Here is a 22760-nt window from a genome sequence, read left to right on the forward strand (position 1 = left end):
AGCTTGCAACCAGCTATTTCCGCAGTAAAACTTTGCGCTGCAGTTGTCAGTTCGCTAAATGGAAAATATTTCAGACCAGCCAGGGCAACATTTATTTATGGGGCGAGGCGAGTAGACACCATATTAAATAACTTGAAAGAGAAGATTTATGCCTGGAGACGGTTTGCAGTTCTGGACGCCGCTAATACTGCTACCCATAAATTGCCGCTTTGCATTATAACTCAATTAGCCAGTGGATGGGTTGCGTATACGCCAGGTTGTCCAGCAGTTACAGAAACAGTTACATTTACAGCTGTACTAGTGAATTATGCAAGCCCTAATTAACGTCAAGCGGCAGGGGAACCCCTGATTCCGGCTGTTGTAGCAGCATTTGTAGGTCACCTTCCACCCAGGCCTCCAAATCCGTTGGGCCTGGCTGGGTGCACTTGTTGTGGGCTAATGAATCGGCTGCCAGGGGTCTTGCCTTCATGTCTGCGGCTTGCCTGCAATTAGCGCCGACTCACATTTGACTTAACCGCCTTGTCATCGAGGAGGTGTGAAGAGCGGCAGCATGTAGCCAACGGCGCGTATGCGTAATCCTGCTGCTCCATTGCATTACTTCCAGTAGGTAAGTGTTATTTGTGGAAGATTACGACTGCTCGCCTTATTATTTCAAGAACATTATTAATTAACGGAACTAGTCAAAACAACCAATTTCAAATTAGTTTGAAAAATATGTAAATCAGTTTAATTTTAAATACTGTTTTCAAAAAGCAGGTGTTGTCATAAATTATTAAATAAAATAAGTTCCCATTTTACAATGTACCAACTGACGCGAAATTTCATCTCAACTTAATAATAATATTAATAATATAACCGCGAATTCTTTAGCTATAGATTCTCCACACATTTTAAGCTTTGACAGCTATAAAAAGTTATACACCGAAAATATGCAAAGAAAATCGAATTCTTAAAACCTATCATGTTTTTGGGCATTACCACGAACTTAAGCCCTTTTCAGTATATTTTTGGTATATATCTAATATAGCCTGGTGACTCCTTAACACTGTTTATACTTTTACACATTTACATACCCTAATTTATTTTACAAAACCTTTTAAAAAGATTCAAAATGTTTGAATGATTAGGTCTAAAAATACAGTTTACATTTACAAAAAATTAACCAATGAACAATAAAGACTCTTAAACTTGGGCCTTTAAGCCCAAAAGTCCGTAGTCCATTTCGAAAAACGACCTTAGTTTTTTCATTGCATTCTTTTAAGTCATTTCAAAATACCAGTGATTTATGTGGCACCCCATTATTAACAGACTTTAAAGAGCACTATTTTCTAAGTTATTATTTATTTTTATAATAACACACTGATACAATTTCTGTCAGTCTAGATATCACCGAAAGCAGCTTGAAGTGGCATGTCCACGGAAAACGAATGAATCACTTTTCCATGAATCAAGATGGCAAAAGTCAGATAGATACAGTAGAAGACCACGCAAAAGATGCCCATGGAGCGCCGGGCGAAAAATCCCAACGTTGTGGACCAGAGCAGTGCGGAGAAAAGGCCAATGTTCAGAAAAATGAAAGCGTTTCCACCGTAATTGCCCGTCTGGCTTAGTAGCGTGACCTTGTAGCCGAACAGATTTCTGACGTGCAGCACAGTGCTCGAGGACAAGACGACGGCTGCGGGTTCAGAAGTGGTTAAGTGTGACCCGATCGGCATCCGCAATGCTCACTGAAGAAGGGTCCCCCGATGGCAGAAGCGTAGGCCATCTTCGGGTAGCCGTGCAAGGCCATCGCGATGTTGGCAATGAGCGGGCCCAGGCTGCCCGTACAGGCCTTCACCGTGGCGCCCATGAAGTCGTCCTCGACGTCCATCAAATGGCCAATCACTTCCAGGACCTTGTCTATTTCCGTGGCACAGGCAAAGATCATGAACATGGACCCAGTCAGGTTCATTACGGTGAACATCTGCGAAGGGAAGCAGGACCTTTGTTATTACCAACAAGATTGTGCCTTACTTTCTCACCGAGTGGTAAAATGGTGGCATGTCGGTTCGGGATTGGATGAACATAAAGAGGGCTATTGGCATGGTAAAAGGCAGGGAGTAGAGTCCATAAACGTACTCATCGCCTATGGCCACGTACCACAGGGTGTTGCCATTGGAGCTAATCAAAGCTGCCAGAGAAAGGGAGCATTAATGGTTATAGTCCACGGGTAAGATCATAGCTTCTATAGTTTCACCTTTGATGACAATAATGGTGCACGCCGGATTGAACATTACTTGAAAGCAATTCAGCAGCTTGTTCCAGCCGTGTTTATCCAGTTCGTAGTCGACCAGGGGGATATAGATGCTGCATAGCAACACACACGGAATCTGGGTCAACATCAAGGCCCGCTCGATCATGTTGGCCTTCTGCCACTTCTTGCAGCTCAGGGGCCTCAGGGCCAGGAAGAACTCTTTGAACAGTCCCCAGTTCTTTCCCAGCGTCTGGTTGTGCCTCACATTTCGAGTTTTTTTTTGGTTGACGCTCACTCGGGTATTGCGTGCCATTCGCATGGTGGTGTACCGTATTTTGTTGATGTTGGGTCCCGAACTGCTCCTCTCGAAAATCTCCACTTCCGCATTCCGGCTATAAGCCGCCTGATCTTTTTCCAGCATGCTCAGCTGCCTTCGTCTTTCCGGGGTCAGTTCTTCCTCCATGATAGCATCGATTTGAGCATTCGTTGCTGTTAGACTGAGACTGTAAAAATCATTTCGAGAAAATATAACTCTACTAGTTACCGTTTAAGGCCCTCCGAATTAGGTAGACATCCGCTACATTCACAAACAAGTAGGATACGTACACCAGAAACATAACTAAATGGTAGGGGAAAATGTATACTAGAAAATTAAGCAAATTGATTTCCCGGTTACCAATAAGTTCAGGCTCAGTCACTCGGTTGTCGGTTGACAGAAAATATTGAAGCAGCGACGAGCCGAAAATAAGAAACAAAATGTCCCGAACACTTTCGTAGGCGTTCATCTTGAAGGGACTCATGTAGCAGACCAGGCCACCAGAAACCATGGACACAAACAGGGCAGCGGCCAAAGCGTTGGCGAACACAGGCACATTCGACCCAACGCTGGCCAGGTTGGAGAACAGGTCGGCGGAGCTGTTCCCGAAGGCCAACAAGGTCACGCCCGCCACATGCTCGTTCATATGGAGGAACTTCGACACGGCCTTCAGAGCAGGACTGTAGCTGAAAGTACACAATTGTATTGAGCTCCATTACTACATCGATTTCTGCCCTGCAATCCTTTCGGTTACTTTTGTATCGCTTTCTTTGATGAGGTTACTAATTAATTATTGGGAAATATTAAATATTAAGAAAAAGCTAAAAATAATCTTCCTGTAATTTCTGGGAAAGTTATTTGTCAGAAAGATATTAATCAAATTAAATAAAACTATTAACGAGAATGGAGCGAAATTAGGCTACCCAGTTATATAAGAAATTAAAACACTGAGAAAAGCAGCACAAGTTTTAATTGCAAGCAGTGGATCGGAATCTTTTGAACAATAAAATGCTTCCTACAAATTTTGATCTACAAATACTTTTAAAGTGTTTTGTTTAGCTTTTTAACATATTTATACCCGTTACTCGTAGAGTAAAAGGGTATATTGTATTCGTGCAAAAGTATGTAACAGGTAGAAGGAAGCGTTTCCGACCCTATAAAGTATATATATTCTTGTTCAGGATCACTAGCCGAGTCGATCTAGTCCGTCTGTCCGTCCGTATGAACGCTGAGATCTCGGAAACTATAAAAGCTAGAAGATTGGCATTTTGCATGTAGATTTTAGGAGTTCCTACGCAGCGCAAGTTTGTTTCAAAGTGGTGCCACGCCCCCTCCGACGCCCACAAGCCACAAGCTGTGGCCACAGTTTTGCTGATATTATGAAAATTTTAATTGATATGTATTTGTTTCGTCAATAAATATCGATTGGCCTAATAAAAGTTTGCCACGCCCACTCTAACGCCCAAAAACCCATTAAACGCTTAAGCCTGGCTAGCGCCTACATTTCCGCCTTTCATGGCGCCATCTAACGGATGACTTTGGAACAGCTGGCCAAGGTGCTCAACAGAGTCAACGTTAATTCTCGATAAGGATTTCTATTAAAGGAAATTGCGATGGTTTTCATTTGTCAATACCGAACTATATATCCCAAGAACTATGCAAATCAAATCTAGTTAGCCAAATTGGAGGTCTGAGTCAAACAACAACATATGTATGTATATACATTGTACACAGTTGCAATTGCCCGGCAAAGATAACTCCTTTCAAAGAAAGCTATTCGCTATACCCGTTACTCGTGTTGTGCAAACATTTAGACTTTAATATACATAATACTATTTAAGAATGTATGTGTTTAGCCAATATAAGTATGTACATATGTTTAATATTTCTAGTCAATTTATTGCACTCAAAAACATAAACATAAACACAGCTGCTGGTGCAGGACAAAAGCTGCCTGCGCTAAAGCAGCGCTGGTGCTGATGCTCGTACTGTAAAGCTGCCAGCCCTAAGAGATCTTTTAACTTTTTGTCCTTTTTTCCTGTGGTCACTATAATTCACATTATGTTAAAAAAAAAACAAAAAAAAACACAAGAAGGCATATTTATATTAAGTTGTTTAGCTGAGTAACGGGTATCTAATAGTCGAGGCACTCGACTATAGCGTTCTCTCTTGTTTTACCTTGATTTTCCCCTAAAACGTTATCAGGTATAATCTATAGATTTGATAACACAATTTTCTCTATGTTAGTGAGTTTGGCTAAATCATATCCGATCTGCTAGTTTTCTGGGAATATACTGCGATAAGCGGACGAAGAGTCATCTTTGGATAAAAACTAAAAAATAGTTTAAAAATTAAATGAAAACTTTAAATTATCACTGTAGACGGCACAACACGAGGTAACGACTAGCACTTTTAAAGTGTGAGGGGAGACTATAATAACTATTATTATTATTGTGACTACGATAGGACTAGATAGGTACGACAGATGGAGACAGGAGTTCTAGAATGAATGCCCATCTAATAAGATGAGATTCTTAATATTCAGACACTCACTAGTTGTTGCACACGTAGATCAGTAGGACTAGTATCTGAAAACATAGCGCAACAAACAAAGTGATGTAGATCAACTGCTCGAATTCATTAATGCACTTCAGGTGGCAAGCCAGGATCCTCATATAGGGCAGTACATTGGTGCTCCGGTTGCAATCCTTGGCCTTCATCACGAAATCGCACCGCTCCTCGAAGGGGAATGTGTTGGCCGCGAAGCAACTGACCTTGTCCCAAAAGCTTTCGAACTCCGCATCCATTTCGTTGGGCTCATAGGTCTCACGGTTCATGGTGGCCTTTGTAGTGTTGTAGGTGTGTGCCAGGGCAAAATTTAAAAACAACTGACATGATTTCTGGGGGCTTCCTTAACTCCAAATGTCTACTATGTGACAGTTATTGGGTATTCGCCTCCAATGCTCAAGCCATTTTTAAATTTACCACGCACCGCTGAGTAAACTTAAAAACTTAAATTGTCTATTAAGCTTTAGAATTCGCTATTTGAAATAACGTTTTAGTAACCTGAACGTAGTTCAGTGCCTGGAATAACAATGTTTATCTATGGGTAATGATATATAGGCCTTCATTTTTATTTCACACACAATTTCGGATAACAAAAATGTCACCCACTGAAAAATTTCCAAAAGAAAAATTGACAGCCAGCTTGTCATCCTCGCAATGTTTTAAACTCAAAAAAGAAAATCGGTGGTACCTGTTAGCTAGGGATTACTGGACCCTGTCAACCTAGTCGATAAATGAGACTTTCCATTCGGCCCAATACACCGGCAGAACTCTAAAATTGACTCGAACGTAGGGCCCAATATAGAATGTAAAAAGAGCCAACTCCAACTGGCATCCGCTTGTTGCTTCGCTCTTTGGCATTGAATCGGGAAGGCCTCCAGTGCAAAATGGTCAGCCAGCTGCCCGCACAGTCCGCCCATTTAGTCAAGCTCGCTCCGTCCGGTCAGGTTCCCGTTTCCGTGGTCAGCAACCTCCAGAGCCCCCGTTCGAGTCCCGGTCGCCGGACGCTCGTCCCGATCCTGTTCGCCGGCGAGCTGGGCACCTACATCAGACGCCTGCTGGGCCACCTGGCGGCGAAGATCTGTGCGCTGCTTCGCCCGGTCCTGGGAGTCGCGGGGGTCACGTACCGGGATGTGGCCCTGTCCCCGGCCATGGCCCAACGGCTGGCCTCGGTGGGCCGGAAGACGCTGGTCTTGGACCTGGACGAGACCCTGGTGCACTCCTGCTACAGCGACGCGGAGCACCGCGAGAGCGGCAACTGCGCCCAATTACCCGCGGGGGCGCGGCCCGATTACCTGCTCAGCGTGTCGATCGATGGCCTCGAGCCGATCTCCTTCCAGGTCTACAAGCGGCCGCACGTCGACGTCTTCCTTGACTTCGTTTCCAAGTGGTACGACCTGGTGATCTACACGGCCAGCCTGGAGGTGTATGCCGCCCAGGTGGTGGACCTGCTGGATGCGGGACGAGGAATGATGCCGCGCCGCTTCTACCGGCAGCACTGCCGCGCCTCCACGTCACTGGTCACCAAGGATTTGACCCTGGTCAGTCCGGACATGAGCGGCACCTTCATCATCGACAACTCGCCCTACGCGTATCGCGATTTTCCGGACAATGCCGTCCCCATCAAAACCTTCATATACGATCCGGACGACACGGAGCTGCTGAAACTGCTGCCCTTCCTGGATGCCCTGCGATTCACCAAGGATGTGCGATCGATCCTCGGCCGCCGTGTTAACAGCTTGAACTCCGCTGTTTCGGGGTCCCGGATTTGAATCTCTCAAGCCAGAAGCAATCCAGTGAAATATGTAATACTGAGCCAAGTCGCGCTAATAATAGATGATAGGGAGCCAGGCATTGCACGAATAGAAGCAACAATAAATAAAAAAGGCCAATTTTTATATATTTTTTGAAATGTAAATTATAGTTCTACTTCATATTAAATTAGTTTTTCTTTATTGTGCATTTAATTAATAAATTAATTAAGTTTAAGTAGTTTGGGATTCATATTAGTGCTAAAGAAGCTAAGAAAACCATTGGGAAATCTGTAAGGAATTTAAGACATTATCTAGATCAAGAAGTTATTACAAAACGAATACATTTCGATTTCTATGCCTATATAACTAAAAACAATGAAGCTATGTCGATTTTGCGCTGCATTTGACTCACCAAAACCTGAATCTATCAATATTCAAATGAGGAAATATAGATTAATTTTAAACGCATATGCCATGTTGTAGAATTTATCTGTACATTTTTACAAAACATCACATTAGTAACAACTTTGAAGAGCCGACCACCTATGTCAAATTGTTGAATATCGAACAAAGAAGGAAATAACCTTTCACTTAATTCATACCTCTAGAATTTGGTATTAAAACCTCAAAAAGTAAAAAAGATTTGTTAAATTATTAGTAGACATCGAATTCTAGGTAAAAACAAATTGTAGTTTTAATAGTTTTGGTTTTAATTTTATAAAAATTGGTAACTAAAATAAAAAAAAACATATTCAAGATATAATCATTTTTTAAATATTAATTTTAAATATTGGAAGTTATTGATTAAACTCGAGGTCACACGTTGGTCATATGATATTTTAATTTCTTCTTCTATAACACAACGTTTATTTTCATTTAACTTTCATAATATAACACTCAACTCAGTTTAAATATCGATAAGAAAACAAGACGAAGAAAGTACAATTATTTTATTTAATCCATAAGGTTTCAGTAGGCTTATTAAAGAGAGATCGAATTTTTCAGTTCAACGTCGTCACACTTTTTCATGAAACGACGGCAAATTCATAGTCGACTTCTGTGTCTAAGCGAATACATGGAATGGTGTTTATACACACACATATTTTTAATGTCATGAAAAGATGGCATAGTAATGGTAGTGCTTCAGAGCATTACATTTGAGCTAGTGCTGCAAGGGTATATTTTTCTCCGTTTCTTGTTTTTAAAATTCAAGCTATGTTGGCTTGCATTTTAAACTGCAGCTGAATGCTTTTGTTTTAAACACGGTTGTGTATTTATATTAAAAACTCTAAGCCTTTGCGGCTCATGCTAATTGCAGGCCATTTATCCTTTAATCAACCCGAGCCATTTGAGACACTGCCATGGAAAGCAGCAGCATATGGACTCACCTCAGCCCAGATGCATTTTACTGCTCATACACCAGGTGGCATGATGGCTGTTTTTTTGCGCTTCCCGTGTGTGAGCAGAAGTTCGGTGAACGCCAGCTGCATGCAAATGCAGGAGCGTAATGATGTTGCGGCTTTTTGACTTTACACGGCCACAGAAAAAGCCACAACGCTGAGCCACCTGATGCCATCCTGCCGTGCCGGAAAGTTGCAAAAGTTTAAATTGAATTCTTAATTATGGCGCACACGAGGCTGCAATTTTAATGCACACATTTTTGGGGCAGGGCAGACCAAAATATTTAGATAATAATTTAGTTTTCCTGTAAATTGTCAAATGCGCACCGGCTACCAAGAGAGCCCCATGATAGAATTTATTTTTTCCTATTTTTTGGGGATCAAAGAGATTCATGCTGGCCCAAGCTGATTTATGTGAATTTGTGCCCGGCAAATTTTGATTTGTAGCTCCATAAAATGTTTCAGCTGGCGAACGAGTAAAACGAGCCGAATTCCATGAAACAGTAGCTATGGCAGGCATGGTTATTGAAATCCAGCAGATAACTTGGCGCAGGAGCAGGCAGCGGCAGCCAACGGTGCGTATGAGCAATCAGTCAGCCAGTCAGTGAGTCAGTTAGCTACCGATATCTGAATTTTTTATGCTTCGCCTAGTGTGAATTTGCCGTAGGTCTGAAGCTAACTTTAAAATCTGTTTCCTAGCGGCTCTTTAAGAGTTATAAAAAAAAATGTTTTTTAACTCAACGAATTGACCAACGAATTTGACCAAGGGTCAAGTAAAAAATGTTATGATTTATTTCTCAGCTCAAGTATTTTCTCAGAAATAGAGAATTTTAATTTAATCTATTTTTGTAAGTTTTTTTCTTGCTTGTGGTTTAGTTGTCCTGCGGTCTTCTCCATGGTCTTTTTGTTTTCCTTGTTTAACTAGCTTATTAGCCCGAAAATGTGGTAGCATGCAAATCGAGAAAAAGTGACTTACTAATTATCTTTTTGCATTGCAAATGGAGCTGTGCGGCTTTTAAGCTTCTGTCAAAATAAACAGACTAAAAAGCACGTCGTAAACTATATGTAGTCCATTCTAATTGACTGTGAGTCACTGGAAATATTTTATTGTTCGTTGTGGTTTTTCCAACTTGGCCAAAGGCCAATTAACAATGCAAACTGAAATACCGAGGCATCAGAGGGGGGAAGCCGGAAAGTAAGTGAATTCATTTAGCTCTCAAACCCCAACTTAAACCTCTCGGAAGACCTCTTGGCAATCAGAATCGGCGGCTTAAGCTGCACATAAATCTTGCATTGAATGGCTGGGGAACTTTCACCTGTTCCGCCATAAATTTCCATTTTCCATTTCCAGTGCCACCACTCAATTTGGCTTAAACGCCCTACCATTCAATGACAACATTTTTGGGAGGACGAATAGAGCAAGTTGCCTGAATAATTGATCACATTTCTTTGGCAATGAAGGCTTTGGCTTGTCAGAGCAATGCTGATAAAAATTAGGAAATCAATTTAGTTACTCGAATTACTTAACTATGGAAATAAATCTGGGCTATAGTTTTATATACTGTCTAATAAAGCAAAGAACGCACTAATTAATTCACTATATTAAAGAACCTTTACAATTCATTTCAATGTGAATAGATTTAAAAAATTTATAATTAAATATTTTCGAAGTTCCAAATGATACGTTTAACTTATTTTTTTATTCAAAACGTTGTTTAACATATTAAGAATAAGTTATTAAACGGAAAATACTCTTAAAGCAATGGTGGGACTATTTTAAAATAGGTAAATATGTGTGTGAGAATTTTGGTATGAGAATTTTTTTATTTTAAGGACCATAAAATGAAAAGGGGAAATGTTTGCTGAGATTATTTGATCTGAGATTTTGCTGCTGCTTAACCTAAAATCGATCAATTGTAGGGAACCCGTTCTTCAGCATTTGCTCATCGATCCAGTTCCTCAGGTAGGCCACATTCGTGTAGACCGCGGGCAAATCCTTCTCGGCGCATTCGATGCCCCAGGACACGATGCCCACCAGCTGGTAGCGGTCCGTCTGTCCGGGCATCGTACAGAACAGGGGGGAGCCGCCGTCGCCCTTGCAGGTGTCCTTGCCCTCCACCCCGCCGGCGCAAAGGAAGCTGGCATGGAAGCGGTAGCGACGGCCCAGGATTGTGCGGCGCAACAGGCGCTGGCAAGACTCGTGGTCCAGCACCGGCAGCTCGATGCGCTTCAGCAGGTGCTCCATTACGCGGGACGTGCTGTTCCTGTGCCCCCAGCCGGTGGCTACGCAGTGGACATTCTGCAGGTGATCTTCCAAGTCGGGCGTCTTCGCCGGCGGCAGGCAGATGGGCTGGATGTGCGGCGCCAACTGGAATGGCCGCTCCAGCACCGCCAACGCGATGTCGTTGTAGAAGGTCTGGCGGTTGAAGTTCTCGTGGCGATACAGCCCGCTAATCGGTCGCATCTGGTAGGGATGCAGCTCCGTCTGGCTGTTCAAGTCCCAGTCACCAGCCCGCGCCAGCAGCGAGTCCTCACTGTAGTTGGCCACGTTGTGGGCACTGGTCAGCACCAGTTGCGGGTGGATCAGGGAGCCGCCGCAGATGTAGTTGCCCTCCATGTCCATCAGGGCCACCATCCAGGGGAACTCGGCGAAGAAGGACTCGCCGTCGTTGTAGCCATCCAGCTGGTAGTAGAGTCCCTTGGAGTTGCTGTAGCCGCAGCCCTTGGACTGGAAGTCCTTCAAGTCGAGCTGGATGGGATTGTGACCCTCCTCGATCTGGATAGGGTAATCAAAATGATAAGTATAGAGCACGGAAGAAAAATGAAAAATTGTAATTCTGAAATCGTTCAATTACTATAGATCGGAATAAATTAGTATATGTTATTTCCCTTTTGTCCCGATTGTTCCTATGGCAGCAATATTACACAGTCGTCCGATTTTTATAAAACTAAAAAAAAACTAAAGCATAAAATTGCTTAAAAATACTATACCTTTTAGTGTATTGATATATGTACAGAAACCACGAAGTTATTTTTTAATTTCACTTTTGCGGAGAAATGGACAGGCAGACAGACGGAAGGAGAACGGACGGAAAGACGGAAGTCATGGCTATATCAACTTGCCTGGTGATGCTGATCAAGAATATATATACTTTATGGGGTCGCAATCGTGCCCTTCGCTGCGTTGGAAACTTTTGACTTAAATTATTATAAGCTCTGCAAGGGTATAAAAATGGATGCAAAACAACAAAATCAAATAATGACTTAAACGTTAAGCCTGATCTATTCATTACTTCTAGAATATTGGACTATTTTGACACATTATGTCAAATATAACCACTAAACAAATAAACCATATTTAGATTACAAATATTTATAAAACATAGATGCTTTAAAGTTTGGGAAATTTATTTCTGATTAACCACAAGGCAACCAAATTATCAACCGGTCTTCCAGATTTTTAGAATGACTAACGATTTCGACCACATTTAAATGAGCATAAAAAAACAACCACACAGTGTCTAGAAGTCCAAGGTTTTTTTTTCAAAAAAACCCCAACCTAACATACAATTATCTGCGCTCGTGAATTGGACTTGATTCTCTAACTGACCCCTCTAGTAGAAAGTAGATCCAGAAATCAAATCACAATCTTTTTTCATTTTCGGAGAAACACTTGCTTACACAATGGGTTTAATTGTTAAATGCTTTATTTATATAAAATCTAAGATTTTAATATTAAGCAATTTGAATATGAATAAATTAGGATATTTTGTTAATAGCAACAAAACCAGGAAATTATGTGAGTGTACGAATAAAGTAATGGAATGTTAATTTTTTAATGATCGGAGAAAACTCTGTTTAAGTTATGGTATAGCGTGTTTGACTTCATTGGCGGCCAATATAGCCCCTTACCTGCTCGTCCAGCGGACAGCACTCCTCCACGGATCGGCATCCGAAATTGGCATCCTCGCTGATTCGCGGCCTGATGATGTACCGGCCATTTTCGTTGACCGATCCGGTGGTGCAGAGGTGACGGGGCACACATTCCCGCCTGAAGCCGCAGCTCCTGTAGCCCTCCTCTTCCTTTTTGGCGAACTTCGGTGTATCATTCGCTGCGGCTTCTAAGGGGGTTCTGCGAAAACCTCCAGGGATTTACCAGGCGCTGATAGGCGTCGAAGCTCTCCAGCTGCACCTTCTCGCAGCAGACCACTCCGGTTCCACAGCTGTTGTCCAGTATGCGGCTGACCAGCTTCCCCTTCCCGGAGTCGTCCGTCTCATCGCACTTCTTCTTGCTAATGCAGATCTCGTGGCTCTGGCAGGTGCGCACCGCAACACCCAGCGAAACCAGCGAAACGAGCAGCAGACTGATGACCAACACTAGCTCCACTTGCATGGCGATGACTGGAACGGAAAAACACGCACTCATTCACCCCGTCCAAACGGCCCCAACGGAGCCACACAATGAGCAGCCCACAATCGGTGTGAAATCAGAACGATTCCGACTCACCCTCACAGTTCCAAGCGGACCGATGCGCAGTTTATTTTGAGTTACGTTCAAGAGCCGCAACACGTTTTCGACTGACTCTGCCCGCGCAGCGATCGGCCGTATTATGCGATCAGATCGAGAATGCCTGCTCCCCTGAGATTATTCAAGACGCCAATTGCTCCCAATCATTTTTCTCTCACTGAATTCGATTTTCAGCTCTCTTCCGGTCGATGCGTCTCAGAATCTATAGAGCCGGTTTTAAAATGATTTCAATTTAACTGCAGCCGTTCAGTTGACTTCGGAAAACACAAGCTATAATACTGACTTCTGGTCAGTGATATATTTATATAGTAATTTCTATATAGTACTTTTCCTTATATACTCCTAAATATGCGCACACATAAATGCATTGGGTGAAACCTTCCAATAAATATAATGTAATGGATGCGATTTAATAAAATATAGTTTTAAATGCAGCTTCACTTAAAATAAATATTTGTGAACAAAGAAATTAAACGGCAATAGTCACTAAAAAAATAATGGCGAGTATTGTAGATATCGCACGTTAATTACATGTGAAACGAACTAGGTTTAATAATATTTGTACACAATTTGGCCAGAAGTTTTTAACGCATTGAAGGAGACATTTAAAAACCACTAAAATATTCCAAATTGTTTGGTTTTCGAGAAATGATTCGTATATGTCACTGTTTGTTGGCTAATAGATGGTGTAATACCATTACGGATTCATCCCTTCAGTTGCATACATCTTTTAGCTCTCGTATATGTATCTGTAAAACTTACGGTTATACGCAGAAGACCAGTGCAGTGTATCTTGTTATAAATTTACGTTAAAATGCAAGGTTACAAGACACATTGTCTTAGATGAATTTTACATAGTGTTAAAATGTGAAACAATACAAGAAGAATAAGAACAGTGCACAATATTACAATCCAGTGATGCCTGATAACCTCCATTGGGCATTGTCCGAGATAAAGGTTCCATTTATTTTTATACCCTTGTAATTTTGGTCAAAAGTGTGCAAAGCAGTGAAGGAGACATCTCCGATCCTATAAGGTATATACATATATTCTTGATCGGGAGTGCGTCCTGACTTGATATAAGCATGTCCGTCTGTCCGTCTTTCTGTTTCTACGCGAACTAGTCTCTCAGTTTTAAAGATATCGGATTGAAACTTTGCACACACCCTTCTTTCCTTTGCACGCAGTATATAAGTCGGAACGGCCGGGATCGGACGACTATATCCTATAGCTGCCATATAACTGATCGATCGGGAATGCCATAACTTTGGCGTTTGTCAAGTTAGGAAGTTGGGATTTTATATGCGTTTTATTTTTGGCCAATCAATCCAACCTACCAAATATCATAAGGTTCGGCAGACTATATCGTATAGCTGCCATATAACTGAACGATCGGAAATGCCATAACTTTGGTGTTTGTAAAGTTAGGAAATTGGGATTTTTATGAGTATTAAGAATGCATTATATGAATAATTTTGGAGAATATAATTTACAGAATATTCTGCAACAATATTCGGCTCCGCCCGAAGTTAGCTTTCCTTTCTTGTTTATTCTCTGTTTCATCTTTTCTTCGCTCCAACAGCTTGCAAATAGCGATGATGAGTAGGCTTATCTCCGTGGTGTTGCTCCTGCTGGCCCTTAATCCCGGCTCGAAGGCCCAGGACTCCAGCTCGGCATTGTGCCACCAGGACGAACTGTGCACCTCGGTCCAGCGTTGCGAGGAGTCGGACGACTCCGGGCGAAAGTTCATTGGCCCGCGGATCTCCCGCTTATGCGGTGTCGGAAGGATCTGCTGTGAGAAGGCGCAGCTGGAGAGCTGGGACATGCATGCCTCCAATCCACAGCCGACCCGCTCCATCACCCTGATCCAGAACAAGGTTTCCCCCTTTTCGGAGCCTCTGCTGAATGAGAGTTGCGGCCTGAACAAGAAGTGCATGCCCAGGAAGCTCTGCCGCGACAACGTCATCAACGACCCCGGAATCGAGCTCATCAATTCCAGGATCAGCTCCATTCCGTGCAGCAGGGTTCTGTACCGCTGTTGTTCATTTGACCAGTCAGTAAGCCGCACAATATTAAATATTCATTGGCCCAAATAACTTTTCGTATATTTCCAGGAGGATGCCTTGTATGGATAATTTTGTAGTGTACCCAAAGTCTAGACGTGGCGGTTCTGAGCAATGGATAATCTTGCCATATTACAAACTTTTGAACATTCTGTCATCTGATGTGAATAAAAATGGAGTTGGTCCCGTATCTTTTGTTTTCTTTGTTCCATTCCCAGATCTGAGAATTACTTGCATTGCGATTGGACGGATGGGAAAACCCAGAGAAATTCACAGTACTTATAAGCCGAACGCTCTCCTAATATTGTTCTCTTGGGCGATTCTAAAACGCGACGATCGTGCGTCTCAAAATCTCTCAAGCCGGTTCTATAAATATTTTGAAATCAACTCTAGCCGTTCAGTCTACTTTGTGAATCAGACGCTACCAGATTGTCTTTCGATCGCTGACATCCATACACATTAATCTCCTTAGCATATAGGTATATAAAGCGATTATACAGCCCCGCATATGCGCATACATAAGTGCATTACTTGTAAGCTATATTATATATAATAAATCGAGTTTCAATGCAAAACGATGGACTTGCAGTTCCGTTTCGAAATGTTGTTTAAAAAGTGTTTGTGCTAACCAGCAGTTAAAAGGCAATGCAATAAACGGACTCGTGATTTTCTTGTGATTTCTTAATACGTCTAATAATAAAAACATTGAGGACCAAATTTATTTCGCTTACAAATGCGTATATAAAAAAGTAAAATGCAGTTGCATTTCAAGGGGACTTTTCAAGAGTGTTTGTGAAAACTAAGAATGCATTCGTTTTGCACTTTAAATCAGATTACCAAGGAGATGAGAAATCGGGCAATAAACCGAGGACCCGAAACAATCTTATCTCAATTATCATTTACGAAATTTGTGTAAATCGTTTTTGTTTAATTAAATTATCAGTGCACATTTTTACAATCCAGTGATGCCTGATAACCTCTATTGTGCATTGTCCGAGATTAAGGTTCCATTTATTTCCTAATCTCTGTTTCATCTTCTCTTTGCTCCAACAGCTTGCAAATAGCGATGATGAGTAGGCTTATCTCAGTGGGGTTGCTCCTGCTGGCCCTTAATCCCGACTCGAAGGCCCAGGACACCAGCTCTGCATTGTGCCGCCAGGACGAGCTGTGCACCTCGGTCCAGCGTTGCGAGGAGTCGGACGACTCCGGGCGAAAGGGCATTGCCCCGCGGATCTCCCGCTTCTGCGGTGTCGGAAGGATCTGCTGCGAGAAGGCGCAGCTGGAGAGCTGGGACATGCATGCCTCCAATCCACAGCCAACTCGCCCCATCACCGCGATCCAGAACAAGGTTTCCCTCTTTGCGGAGCCTCCGCCGAATGAGAGTTGCGGCCTGAACATGGAGTGCGTGCCCAGGAAGCTGTGCCGCGACAACAACGTCATCAACGACTCCGGAATCAAGCTCATCAATCCCAGGATCAGCACCATTCCGTGCAGCAAGTCCCTGTACCGCTGTTGTGCCGTGGACCAGCAGGTGAGACCAAGATCAGTTGTAAAATCCGTACCATGCCATTACGTTTTGCAACTCTGCAGGTGGAGGACAGCCAGAGCCCGTACGTGGAGAAGGAGGCCAGCTTTAAGTACAAGAACTGCGGCTACAGCAATCCGCAGGGCCTGATCCCCGACAACGACAAATTCAACTACACGGAGGACGTCTCCATTTTCGGCCAGTTCCCGTGGATGGTGGGCATCTTCACCGGGCGCCAGGACTTCCTGTGCGGCGGCACGCTGATCCACCCAAGTCTGGTGATCACCTCGTCCCACAACCTGATCAACGAGACGGTAGACACCTTGGTAGCCAGAGCCGGCGACTGGGATCTTAACAGCCTGAACGAGCCGTACACGCACCAGGGCAGGCGCATCAAGGAGATCATCATGCACCCGGAGTTCGACCCGGAATCGCTGTTCAACGACATTGCGATCCTCCTGCTGGAAGAGCCCATCAACCTGGGGCCCCACATCCAGCCGCTGTGCCTGCCGCCGCCGGAGTCGCCGCAGGTGATCAACCAGCTGCTGGAGGCCACCTGCTACGCCACCGGATGGGGCGCCAAGGAGGCCGACAGTGACAAGCTGGAGCACGTGCTCAAGCGGATCAACCTGCCGCTGGTGGAGCACGACGAGTGCCAGGCCAAGCTGAGGAACACGCGCCTGGAGGCTCGCTTCCGGCTCCGCCCGAGCTTCCTTTGCGCCGGCGGGGTGGAGGGCAAGGACACCTGCAAGGGCGACGGCGGCTCGCCGCTGTTCTGCACGATGCCCGGGCAGACGGACCGCTACCAGCTGGTGGGCATCGTGTCCTGGGGCGTGGAGTGCGCCGTGGAGGACATCCCGGCCGTGTACGCCAATGTGCCGTACCTCCGCAACTGGATCGACGCGAAGATCAAAGGACTTGGTATCGCAATACAGGCTACATAAGCTAGGAAACAACTGTGCAAACTAAAAATATGAAATATAAAAAGTATTGGAATATCTAAAACTTACATTTCTTTTCCATTTTCAGGTGTCATTCAAATCCTAAGAAATGGTCAAGTCTTTTGATTGTATGGGTTAACCAAAGTGCATTTGTTTTTTAATATCACAAATTGAAAATCAGCTGTGATGGAAAGGTATTGCTTTAACGTTGACCATACCAAGACCTAAAGAAACCCAATTATTTTAGGAAACAACAATGAAAGTGAAAGAGAGAAAATTGTACTATTTTGGGCTGGTTAAACAAAGGTTTCTTAGTGTATTTTGGTTGTAATCTTGTTGAAAACACGCATTAAATAACAGTACAAATGATTCGATGGACCTTTCGAATGTTATTCAGAAAACAAAAAATGAGATGAGTTTTCTTTTCTCGGTTTCAAAAAAAATTTGGGATTTATTTTTGAAGCCTGAGATTTATAGGAAACAACTAATCTTCTTACGCCCATAGCTTCTAAAACCCTAGTTGCTTATGCTATATGTCGTTTAAACGGTATTTTGAAATGCTAATCACGCTGCCTTTACTTTGATTGTTTAAATACAATAGTTTTAATATAAATATAACAATAGGTTTTTAAAATAATGTTCCCTTTTTGGCTATTTTCTCAAAAGCGATCATTGATATTCTTTAAGGAACGGTAACATGTATCAGTTCAGTCCAATCAACACTGCCAAACATAAAATTTCGCCAAAAAGTATACACCATTTGGTGAGGAAAAGGTCATATTAAAATTTTTATTAACATTAACTTGATTTTCTTCTAGGCTAGAACGAACAAAATATAAGCAAATATCTTAAAAACAACGATGTGTTGAAAGTTTTAATCCTTCTGTTCGTTAAGAGGTGATTTTGTTTGATTAAATGAAAAATGAGAATTCAATAAACACGACAGTTTAAACACATCCTGAAATTTATAAGAAGTGGTAACATTCAAAATGTAACAAGATTAAACAGTATGCAAGTGGTATCGTTTATTGATTATACCCGTTACTATATCTTGAGATCCTATTACAAACTTAATTTTCGAAATTAAATTATTATATAAAAAGTTCATTGAAGTCAAGTAACATAAAATGGTCAATAACGTCATACATATAAATAGGCAAATTCAAATTCATATTTATTTATAATATTTTAACAGAGTAACGGCTATATAATGGTCGATCCCTTTTGTTTTACTGCAATTTGTTTTATTTTTTTATTTTTCAATAAAGTTTTACTGATAAACTACCATTTCTTTGGACTAATTTCCTTTAAGAGTCACAATTATATAACCAGGGGTCCTTAGAAGTAAACTCAATCTAATTAATTATTTCAAACTCTTATCATTTGCAAACATTATACGCTCTCTTAAGTCTACCATATCCGCTATTTATCCGTGCCACTTCAAACTAAAACGCCGGGATAGTTTTCCATCCAGGCACTTAACTGGAACATACCTCCAAGTCACTCGATTTATTGCGATCCTTGAACAAAGGAGTGCGGCAGCATGAAATACGAGCCAAGGAACAGAGCGTCTTCGTGCCGGCAGCTTATAAATAGTCAAGCCGTGGCAGATGCCCATGTGGACCATCCTCCATTTGACACCCCCATCCGTTGATGCTCCACTTTTGCATCGCGGCCATGGAACCAAATTAACCAGGAGGCAGCCGGGAATGGGAACACAACAGGAGCAACACATCGGATGGCCAAAAATTGAGAAATTACCCGCTGGGCCGGGCAAAATGGCTGAGCGAATTGATTTTCGGGCTGCCTGCTGCTCCTCCACCTCCTGTTTCTATATAATACTCCCCTCCCTGGCCTTCCACCCCCTGTTCCCTGATTACTTGGCCAAGAGCCGGGCTAAAAACTCATTTCTCAAGTAAATTGTTTAAGCAGCTTTTGTTTTGTTTCACGTTGCTGGAATTTATTGGCCCTTTTTACGGCCCTCGCGTTTCGTATTGATTTTGCTGGTTTAATTTAGCGTCTAGGAATTGCAGTTTGCAACGAAGTTACTGCTGCTTTTATGGGTGGGATTAGCCAAATACCCGTTGCCAAGTGGTGGAATTAAAATTATATATAAATTAAAGTTTTATACTTATGCTGTTTTAAAGTAAAAAAACTTTAACCAATCAACTGTATTTGCATTTTCTATTTGTATCTATAAAGACATGTTATTAATATTAATCCCTAATGGTCTCAAAATGAATAAAAGTGAGATTAGTTAAGTTATTTAAGATATTGAAGCAACAATCATTTTTTTGTCAGAAACAAAACTATAGCGATGTTTAGTTTATTTATAACTTTAAATTGCTTCAACAGAAATACTCTTAGTTATTCAAATACCAAAATGTTACAATCCAGATACCTATTTGCTCAATAACATTTTAAATACAAGAAATTGTTAATGGTTGTACTCTCGTCATACTATAGATAAGATATTCAAGTAGGATTGTTTGTGTGTCTATGAAAAGTGATTGTAAATTCAATCAAAATCTTAAGAGTGCCATATAAATTAGGTTTTACTTTCTGTACATAAAGCCATCTTATCGCGTTGAACCTAAGGAGGTTGCTTATCAATTATATTGCTACATCTTAATTTATGATCTAAACTAATTAAGTATTATTAAGTATAAGTTATCACTAGTATTTTCAATAGACTATACATACTTGGAAAATATACGGAGAGTAACAATGGAAGAAAATCTTTTTTATACAAAATTCAGTTTTGAAAAAAAAAATCAAAAAAAATTTTAACTTTGTTGTTTTTAATTTTTTTGTTCTTTGGGATTTGGTAATATTTAAATATTAGTGAATTATGGTGTTTATAAAATAGAAATCGGACAACAATATCATATAGCTGCCATAGAAACCATAGTAATATAGGCATAGAAATCGAAATGTAGTCGATTTTTAATAACTGCAAGGGTATATAAGCTTCGGATTGCTGAATTTTGCTTACTTTCTTGTTAAAATTGAGAACACACCACCGAGTTTATATTGTAGTTTTTATATGATTGCTGTATTTATTCAGAGTATTTAGTAGGAAATGCCGGTGTGGTCGCGGATCCAGTCCAGGTATCCGGTGACGCGGGTGAAGCCAGCGGGCCTGCCGGCGGTGCAGCCCTCTCCGCTGCCGAAGGACACGATGCCCACGATGCGGTTGCCCTCGTGCAGGACCAGAGGACCGCCGGAGTCGCCGCTGCAGGAGGACTTGCCACCCTCGGTGTTGATGCAGATGGTGTTGTCCGTGACGTAGTTGCCCCCGTAGTAGTTGCGGCAGTCGTTGTTGTCCAGGATCTGGACATCCACGCTGTTCAGGTAGTTGGACATGCCGCTGTCGTTGTTGGTCAGACCCCAGCCGGAGGCCACTGCCCACCAGCCGGAGAAGCTGTTGTAGCGATCGTTGTAGCTGGGCAGCTCCACCTTGTTGACCAGGCTCCAGAAGTCCACGTGGGGGATGCGGATCAGGGCGATGTCGTTGTTCAGGAAGTCGTTCCAGTCGGGGTGCTGGATCATGTCGCTGCGGCTCACCCAGTGGGTGTACTGGGCCTCGTGGCGGAAGCTGGCTCCGAAGTAGATCAGCACGTGGCTGGCGCTGTTCGTGCAGTGGGCGGCGGTCAGGACCCAGTTGTGGCCGATGATGGAGCCACCGCACCAGTACCCACCGTCGTTGAAGCTCAGGCCCACAATGTAGGGCACCTTGCCCTCGTAGGCCGGGTAGCCGTTGGTGATGCGACCCTCGATCTTGCCGGCGCGGGGCATGTCCTTCACGGCCACCGCCTTGGCAGGCGCGGCGGGCAGGACACTGGCGGAGGCCACAGCCAGGCAGGCTAGGAATACAAGAAGCTTCATGTTGGTCAATCGACAACTGCCGAGCAAAGGCCCATGAACCCCCTTTATACGACTGCCTTATCGGCGCTCAGCGGAAGTCAATTTAACTTTTATTCCCAATCATAAACTACGGCTGTTTTGAATTTTGAGGAGCGCCGAAAAGTATTAGATAAGCTATCAGGGCAGTATCTACCGCACATGTCCTAATAGGTCGAATAAATCATACCTTAATGGTACTCAGAAGTGTTTGCAGCAAAGAATTTAAAGCAATAAGATAGCTTTTTATTTTTCTGAAAATCATCACATGCGGATAACAAACGATCGGTGATTTTAACAAAAAACAAGAAAGGAAAGCTAACTTCGGGCGGAGCCGAAGTTGATATACCCTTGCAGAATACTCTGTAAATTATATTTTCCAAAATTATTCATATGATGCATTCTTAATACTCATAAAAAATCCCAACTTCGTAACTTTAAAAACACCAAAGTTATGGCATTTCCGATCAATCAGTTATATGGCAGCTATAGGATATAGTCGGTCGATCCTTATGAAGTTTGGTAGGTCGGATTGATTGGCCAAAAATAAAACCCATAGAAAATCCCAACTTCCTAACTTTACAAACACCAAAGTTATGGCATTTCCGATCAATCAGTTATATGGCAGCTATAGGATATAGTCGGCCGATCCTTATAAAATTTGGTACGTCGGATTGATTGGCCAAATATAAAACACATAGAAAATCCCAACTTCCTAACTTTACAAACACCAAAGTTGTGGCATTTCCGATCGTTCAGTTATATGGCAGCTATAGGATATAGTCGGCCGATCCCGGCCGTTCCGACTTATATACTGCGTGCAAAGGAAAGAAGGGTGTGTGCAAAGTTTCAATTCGATAGCTTTAAAACTGAGAGACTAGTTTGCGTAGAAACAGACAGACGGACAGACAGACGGACAGACGGACAGACGGACATGGCTATATCAACTCAGGAGGTGATCCTGATCAAGAATATATATACTTTATATGGTCGGAGATGTCTCCTTCACTGCGTTGCACACTTTTGACCAAAATTATAATACCCTCTGCAAGGGTATAAAAAAAGGTTGAAAGACTTAAGAGCTATATAAAGAACTTGTTCGCAAACTTAAAAGAGAATATGAGGAGCGTTTCGTGCATAATTATAAATTAACTATTTCCCCTACATTAAAATAAGCCTTAAGTCCTTGCCACTTTTCTTCCTGCCCATTCATCTGTGGAAGCAGGGATCAGTTTACGCTTGATTAGCTTTTGATTCGCAAGCTGGGCCTCATCAAATATTTGCCAAATTGATAATCATTTAATTATAACAAAGCATAATGCAAAATGCAACTGCTAACAGCAAATGTATCTCGGATGGCATCTGGGATGGGCTATGTGCATGATTGAGGGATTGTGTTGCAATGTGTGTTTGCAATTATAATGGCCCTGGCCGCAATTGTGTTGCATACTTTGAGGCACAGTTCCTTGTCATCTGTCGCCCCCCCAGCCGAGCATGCCATCAAATTACAAATGATGTAGTGCCCGGGGGAA

General features: G+C 42.5%; 6 protein-coding genes across 7 annotated transcripts; 3 read left to right on the forward strand and 3 right to left on the reverse strand.

Annotated features, from left to right (window-relative positions):
• Positions 1-1330: 1330 nt before the first annotated feature.
• On the reverse strand, positions 1331-5444 carry LOC108049603 (mitochondrial sodium/calcium exchanger protein). Of its 2 annotated transcripts, XM_017130832.2 has the most exons (7): positions 5103-5444; positions 2910-3259; positions 2778-2852; positions 2237-2722; positions 2022-2170; positions 1729-1963; positions 1331-1675 (listed from the first exon to the last, which is right to left on the reverse strand). In XM_017130832.2, the coding sequence occupies exons 1-7, from the start codon at positions 5384-5386 to the stop codon at positions 1380-1382; spliced, it is 1875 nt and encodes a 624-aa protein (XP_016986321.1). In that variant the 5' UTR covers positions 5387-5444; the 3' UTR covers positions 1331-1379. The 2 variants fall into 2 exon arrangements, with proteins under 2 accessions (XP_016986321.1, XP_044317697.1); XM_044461762.1 differs by having other exon boundaries at positions 2778-3235.
• Positions 5445-5713: 269 nt separating this feature from the next.
• On the forward strand, positions 5714-7006 carry LOC108049604 (CTD nuclear envelope phosphatase 1). The gene has a single exon (XM_017130833.2). It carries the CDS (start codon positions 6002-6004, stop codon positions 6884-6886), a length of 885 nt encoding a protein of 294 aa, XP_016986322.1. The 5' UTR covers positions 5714-6001; the 3' UTR covers positions 6887-7006.
• Positions 7007-9949: 2943 nt separating this feature from the next.
• LOC108049597 (phenoloxidase-activating factor 2) lies at positions 9950-12865 on the reverse strand. Its single transcript, XM_017130826.2, is given in 4 exon segments — positions 9950-11044; positions 12181-12396; positions 12398-12669; positions 12776-12865. Coding segments are annotated over 3 exon segments (1356 nt in total). The 5' UTR covers positions 12662-12669; positions 12776-12865; the 3' UTR covers positions 9950-10168.
• Positions 12866-13071: 206 nt separating this feature from the next.
• On the forward strand, positions 13072-15049 carry LOC108049606. The gene is made up of 3 exons (XM_017130835.2): positions 13072-13167; positions 14379-14853; positions 14911-15049. Exons 1-3 carry the CDS (start codon positions 13145-13147, stop codon positions 14929-14931), a joined length of 519 nt encoding a protein of 172 aa, XP_016986324.2. The 5' UTR covers positions 13072-13144; the 3' UTR covers positions 14932-15049.
• Positions 15050-15266: 217 nt separating this feature from the next.
• LOC108049646 (phenoloxidase-activating factor 2) lies at positions 15267-17389 on the forward strand. The gene is made up of 3 exons (XM_017130899.2): positions 15267-15338; positions 15913-16390; positions 16450-17389. The coding sequence occupies exons 2-3, from the start codon at positions 15926-15928 to the stop codon at positions 17326-17328; spliced, it is 1344 nt and encodes a 447-aa protein (XP_016986388.2). The 5' UTR covers positions 15267-15338; positions 15913-15925; the 3' UTR covers positions 17329-17389.
• Positions 17390-20352: 2963 nt separating this feature from the next.
• LOC108049596 (serine protease 1) lies at positions 20353-21219 on the reverse strand. Its single transcript, XM_017130825.2, has one exon. It carries the CDS (start codon positions 21211-21213, stop codon positions 20398-20400), a length of 816 nt encoding a protein of 271 aa, XP_016986314.1. The 5' UTR covers positions 21214-21219; the 3' UTR covers positions 20353-20397.
• Between the last annotated feature and the right edge of the window lie 1541 nt (positions 21220-22760).

This window comes from Drosophila rhopaloa, unplaced genomic scaffold (assembly GCF_018152115.1).
Source record: "Drosophila rhopaloa isolate 14029-0021.01 unplaced genomic scaffold, ASM1815211v1 contig_69, whole genome shotgun sequence".
Classification (NCBI taxonomy): Eukaryota; Metazoa; Arthropoda; class Insecta; order Diptera; family Drosophilidae; genus Drosophila; species Drosophila rhopaloa.